The 7,048-nt window shown below is 38.0% G+C and overlaps 1 protein-coding gene across 1 annotated transcript in view; it reads left to right on the plus strand.

Annotated features, from left to right (window-relative positions):
• Positions 1-6,632, plus strand: part of epha5 (EPH receptor A5) — a 75,155-nt gene extending 68,523 nt beyond the window's left edge. The window contains exon 19 of the mRNA XM_084382951.1: positions 664-6,632. Within this exon, the coding sequence (XP_084239077.1) occupies positions 664-775 (112 nt within the window). The 3' untranslated portion in view covers positions 776-6,632. The remainder of the gene's footprint in view (positions 1-663) is intronic.
• The last annotated feature ends 416 nt before the right edge of the window (positions 6,633-7,048 follow it).

Below are 7,048 nucleotides of genomic sequence, written 5' to 3' on the forward strand. Positions count from 1 at the left end.
ACTGTCTGTTTAAGCTGTCTGTTGACTTTGTTGGCGGAGCTTGCAGTATTGCAAGGTTTTTTTTAAAACGGCAAAATCGCCCTGTAATAACAGCATTTTCATTATTATAGTTTTTTTTTCTTCTTTTTTTTAGTCAGCGAAGCAATGAACATTGCCACAAAATGCTGTGAAGGTCAAAGCAAAATGAGAATGCAGGATCTGTTACAAGGTTGCGAAAAACGCCTATGAAAAACATTCTAAAAACCCAACAACATTTAATAGAAGTGAGAGCTGCTGTAATGATAGAGATCGCTCCTGAAAATCAGTATGACGGATGAATGCATAACTCCAGACCATCCAAAAACTACCATAACAGTGTTTTAACAATTACAACACATACATTTTTAACCGTCACTGTTACCCTAGTTTTTTGTTGCTTTAATCAAAGAACCTACATTATTAGAGCTGAGCCTTGTGAGGATATTATACAGTTTATTCATTCTTCTACTTGCAACAACACTCCGCTACAATACAAGTGGCATATAAACAATACAAATAAAGTTTTTATAGCAAGCTTTTAAAACATAGTCATGTGCAGTCTTTTTTAATCAACTGATTATGTATTTCATTTGTTGACAGACTGCTGGATGAATAAGTGCCTGTTGTTTGTGTGCTGTTCTTCAGGGATCTGCGGCGAGTAGGAGTGAACCTGGCTGGACATCAGAAAAAAATCATCACTAGTATTCAGGAGATGAGAGTCCATATGAACAACACCAACTCTACTGTAAACATCTGATGCATATGTACAGGCACGCACACACACGCGCATACACACATATGTAAACATACACACGATATATGGACCTAGTATGTGAAGAAAAGACTCAGATTTGCTGTTGGACCTAGAGCGGCTTAGCACTTTCTTCGGACGAGGAAACCCAGTGTTTATGGATCTAAACTGGAGGATCCACATGTTTGTGGTTCTTGTGTGTGGAGTTTGCTTGTGGTGTCATAGTGGATATTTGACATCACAGCACTAAAACCAGACTGGACTGAACTGAGTGGTGCAACACGAGGGGACGATGATGGTGAGCTAAACTAACTGGACTCGTGTGAAGACTTTTCATTCTAATTATTCCATTTGTGTGACTCTTGGGGATTCTGATATCTCTGTGCACTGTTTGGATTCTCTCAGATCGAAACATGAAATATTGACTGCAGACCAGCACTTTTTTGGCTGTATCACAGATATGGGAGTTTCATGCGGCGGGGCTCAAACTGAACTTTTTCAGCCTGTCTCAGGATATCTGAACCCAGCGGATCTGAACAACACTGACATTTTCAGTTGAATTGAACAGATGAATTGAATATCATTCTCAGGCAGGACAACCATGTAATAATGGACCAAGAGCATAATCTTCATTAGTTTTAGTCTTTGCTTTGCGATGCTAATGTGCTTTGGATGTTGTTGTTGACCTTTTGTCTTCATGCGACAAGACTACAGTTGTAATCAAGCTGTACATCTCACAGATGGTCCAGACTCATATTCAACATCATATACTTTTTTTGTCTTCCAAAGCAATGCAAGGCAAGACTACATATTGCAACTTTCATTGTTTAAAGAGGCCTAATTGTAATTACAGCAAAGTCCGTGACAAGGAAACCTCCAGAGTCTGGCTTTGTCGTGAAGAGTTTGGGTCTACTTAAACCTATAAAAGTGTGAAAGATACAAGGCTTTAGGCATTAGGGGCTCTTCATACCTGGCATGAACATCTATCTCAAGTGATCCAATCACAACTAACACAGATGACACACATACATCTTGCAGACATCTGCCTGACAAATAGAAGTTACGTTGGAAAGACATAGTATGGGGAGCGTTTGCTAATTGTGAAGGCGTTGGCGAGACGTCGGCATTTAGACGACATGTCGCCAACATCTTTGGAGTCATTGAGATCTGATTGCTCATTTATATCTGTTATATATTGTGTACATTTGTCCCAGCGATGTACATGTTTATTTGTCTGTAGAGCAGGGAAGTGTGATTCGATCACAAATGGTCATTCAAGATGCATGTCATGACTGACGGACTTAGAGCTGTCCACTTCTGATCGGATCACCCAGGACGGAAATGAATACTACTGTAGGTATAAACAGGCTCCAGGATACTCTCTATATCTGTTCTTCTGGCTGAATGTATAGCAGTACACAGAACACAACGCTTAGCTGCTGCATCTACCTGTTACCTTGATATGTGAATGCTGTCGAAATGGATAGAATGTGGCAATAGAACCACTCTGGTCCTTAAACCAAGCTTCAGAATGAAGCTGCAGATTGTGTAAGAGATTCAGCTTTCCATCATCTTTGCTCTGATAATCTAGGAATCTCCACTGAGAACTTGATGGGCTCCTACAGGACTCGCTCAACTTCCAACATCTGAACCAATCAGATGCAATAACATCACACAATCAAATCAGTTTCACAGCTTCACTCAGTCTCGCAGGACCTTTGCTCAGACACTAATGCATCCTTCACCCAGATTCTGAGGAACCTTCACACAGGTCCTACATCGACATTCAAATGGAACATTGACACAGGTTCTAATGGAAATGTCACGTCATGTTTGGAGGCACTTCCAGTAGGATTGAGGTGGAACGTTCAATCCACTGGAATTTCATTCATGGAAAGTTTAGTCGATCCTGATGGAAAAGAAACAAGATTCTCATGGAAAGGATCACCAGTTTCTAGTGGGACTGTTTACTGATATTGTAATGGAACCTTTGCTTAGATTCTAATGGAATCTCTTGTAGGATCCCAACGCAGCCTTCACTCAAGAGTGCACTCAGATTTTCATGGAGCCTTCACTTCGAAACCAACCTTCAGGTACCGCCGAAAACCCTCAGCAATCTTTTCAGTTCACCAGAGTCTCTCTCCACCACATGTCGGCCACACCACAATAAACCTCACTCTCACAGGACTGCTGAAAATAAGGAGGCAATATTGATCAACTTGATAATCATTTATTTATTTATACTTGTTTTAAAAAATGAGCAAAAATGATGTAGACCGTTTGTGTTTCATCATGATACTCTTGGACTACTGAGCAGCTCTGCCTACATGTCTTTCATGTATATAATGTATTATATATTTAAAGCAGGGAGCATTGTTCTTCTGTCTACCATCATGTGGACAAGTTGGTATTGATCAAGCATCTCAGAGTAGTACACATTAGTAAATAGTGACAAATATTCTAAATCAGCATTCCTGCAACTTAGACCTTGGCCACTGTCAAGGGTTAGGGCAACCAGCACATCTGTCCCCATATAAGGGTGCCCTAAAAGGAATGCAGAATTATCAGATATTCATGTTATGTTGTTGGTGATTGTGTTTCTTTTCAAGTTTCAATTCAAGACCTAGAAATATTTTCAGCGGCCCTAAATGAGACAGCAAAAATTGTCTCTAAAAGTCCAAGAAGTGTGCACAGGGATTGATATATGAATTTGTGGTATGGTTTAAAGGTATACAATGATGTCAATGATCAAGCCCTTGCTTTACTTCTCTTTGGTATGGTGTGTTATATATTGCTACTCAGTGCTTTATTGCTAAAACTTGACCCTTTTCACCGTTGTTTTCAACGAAGCAGGAACTGAGTTCTGACAGTATATATATCCTCTTTGCAGATGACATGCTAATATTTTTCTTGGTTACACACAGTGTACTACTAGTGCTGTGGCGTTAGAGTGGAAACGAAATGAGATTGTAGAGCTAGTTTTATAAGAGGTGGTATCACTTGACTGTATTGAAGAGCATAGAAAAGCACATAAGAAGAATGTAAAGGTTTTAAAGGGGTATTTCACTTTTTTAAAGAACATGTTTCGCTTTTAAACACTCGGACCTGCCTCTGAGTTCAAGAGGAGTCAAGATTAAAGGCTTCATTGGTGGTAATAAACTGCCTAATTTGGGATATTTAAGCTTTTCCACCTCCTCAAAAGATCAAGAGAATGTGAGTGAGCAGAAGTCAGAAGTGTTATTCTATATGTGTTTTTAAAAGTTAAAATGTTCTACCAGAGTGAAAGTTTGTTTGAAAGATAAACATCTGCATAGTCTCTTCAGTCTACATTGATCATTTTGGAGGTTTGGCTCTAGCTTGTACCTTCATAGACTATGTTTTAGTTTTAATGGTGGGCAACGGTAGCCATCTAGCAACATTAAATGTGTGGTTTATACCTGATTTTTAAGCCACAGTCTACTTTCTTTTATTCAAGCAGGTTTTATTCTCAAAAATGCAACCAACTCTTTATATATACTGCTTGTAGACTATTGTGGCTATGCAGATCTTTAATTTAGCGGGGGAATGCATCAATAATGGTGCACCTTTTATATTAGACAATATAAGGCATGTACAGTGAAAGTAATTGTGCTGGTTGGTTTTAATTCACCACCCAGCATGTTTTCAATTAAGGCTTCCTCAGTCATATGAATATCATAGGTGTCTGATGAGGATTCACAGTGTTTAGATCCTTCCCAAATTTCGTGTTATTGGCTTTTTACAACCACCCTTTTCAACTTGATTTTCAACTTAAAACCTATGCCTGGGGGCATGAACAATTGGTGAATAGTACACCCTTATAAGTGCCTCTCATCTTTCAAGCACCATTATTTCCTCCCGCCAAAATGCTATGCCCCAATTGTGCCCCAACTTTCTATGTATTTACTTTTTGCCAACAATATCTACAGGCAATAAGAAGAATGTCAGACAATGTGTATGTTGGAACTAATTTAATTTGCACTTTATGAGAAATCTTTTGCCCTTTTTGTTTGACTAAAATGTCTATAGGTGACTGACTTTTTAGTGTCAAAGCTTTTCTTAATTATTTACCATAGAATTCCATAATTACTGTGTTCCAGAATGCTGATTATATCACTTCATATTCTCAATGCTTCCCATGGTATAATATTTGACAGTTAAGCACAAAGCATTGGTAATATTTTTCAAAACAAATCAAAGCTATATAAATATATATATACATATGGAAAACTAAAGTACATTAATGTAGAGCACCATTTTTCTCGTGTATGGCACAATGATACACCTTCAGAACGTAAGCACAGGGTTTGACAGGAATCTTTTAGGACAGTGAGCGGATGATACAGTTTTGTACAAAGGTCAATAGCACTAGCCCTTGATGTCAACAAATTCGAGCCAGACATTTTTTTGAGTGTTTTTGGCATTTCAGCATTACCACTGCTAAGTACAAAAAGTGTGAAAACAGGTATTGACTTGTTGTCATTGCAAACGACAATAGATATACAGTTTAGCTGATATGTGTTGCTGCGCAAAATATCTTCATTAATTCAAATGACCAATTCTCAGCACTTTTGCAATGGCATGATGTTATCCTGGTCGTTGTTTATCAAGCAATTCTCATTTAGCGGGAAGAAACAAAGCACAGCAAACCAGCAGAGACTACATTTATTGATGTGTTGTTTCTCTACAATGACTGTCAGCTGGGACTCCTTCAACCATGCAGTGAAGTGTTTATGCAGGAGCCAATTTCTTTGTGTCAAATTAAGTAACATAATACGTTTGATGTAACACCAGAAACAACAACTTTGTTGTTTTTAAATTGACTTTCATAAGAGGGTAATCTAATTATTTCACATCAATATACACAAATTTCCATAACAAGTTCTTGCAGGAATTGGCTCCGTGATAAAATCACTGCATGAGGCCCTTGATAGGAGGTTTGAATTCTAGCAAATGTACTAAAGCAATACCTGATATTAAAGCAAAAAACATATTTGCATACACAAATGCTTGGGGATGTAACAACTGTAACAGGTTGTATTGACATCTTAATGGTTTTAAGATACTTTATAATGATGAGAAGCATGTTGTTGGTGTCTTTAAATCCTCAGAAATAATGCAGAGAAGTGGGCGGGGTTATGTCCATATGTTCTCCTAACTCTGACGAAATTCCAACAATATTACTATTTTAGAAAAGCTGTTTAAGAATTTCCAGTCCTTGGAGATTATGAAATTTCTTCCAGTTCAAATATCAGTTCAAAGATCAGCAACTGTGCAGATAAAAGCACAAGATTGTGTATGTCAAGAGACTTGTTCCTGGTTGCAAGAATGTTTGAACTGATTTCACATCTCTGATCTCTGATATCTTCATCATTGCAACAGTCAGTGGAGGATGAACGTTGAGATTTTAGCAAAAAAGTACATTTTCAAATGCAAATCTTTGGTGGGAAAAGTTCTCCTGTTATCAATGGCCCCGCCCACTTTATAACTGTGTAAGTTAACTTCTCAGGAAGTGGAAAATAGGTACATTTATTGGGTCATGACACATTTGGTCTTAGGGAAAAATGTGCAGCTTTCACTCAGAGTGTCAACATACAAAAGCAGGTATGCAGTTATTTGGTTTTCCCCAGGTCAAAGACAATGATCATGTTATCAGTAACTCACACGTAAGGTTTTAAACAACTGAATAACAGTTTTGTGATTCTTCGAAAGCACAGTAAAAATACTTAGCTATTGATGTGCTATTGGTTTGTCTTTGAGACTGTCATGTATTATGTTTGTGTTGATGTTTTTGTAGTGTGTTATCAAATTCTATATTTTTGCAATAAAACATTTTTAAAATGTCTTGAAGTAGCTTTCATGGTCTGACAGCCTTACAGTCGATGTCACTGTCGTGTCGTGACGTGACGTGGATGGGATGGATGTGAAGTTTAAGGTGGGTGAAACAGCTGCTAAGCCAGAGACCACTGTTCAAACCACTGGATATTTTTTGACAAGACAAAAAATAATAAGCCGAAACATGATCTTTTCCTGACCCTAACCAAGTGGTTATTGTGCCTAAACCCTAACAAGACTGTTGGCACAGCGTTTTCACAACATCAAATTGAACCTAAAGAAACATAAAGTTGCAACTGATAAAAATGTGAAGGTTCGACATATCCATAGTTTGCATAAAAGGTACATTGCTAACCTTTATCCTGGCAATTGGGTTGTGAACCAACACATGCATTAGTAGAGGTGTCATTAATTGTTGCTTTACAC

The sequence above is a fragment of the Pagrus pagrus genome (assembly GCF_965226575.1).
Source record: "Pagrus pagrus genome assembly, chromosome: 19".
NCBI lineage: Eukaryota > Metazoa > Chordata > Actinopteri > Spariformes > Sparidae > Pagrus > Pagrus pagrus.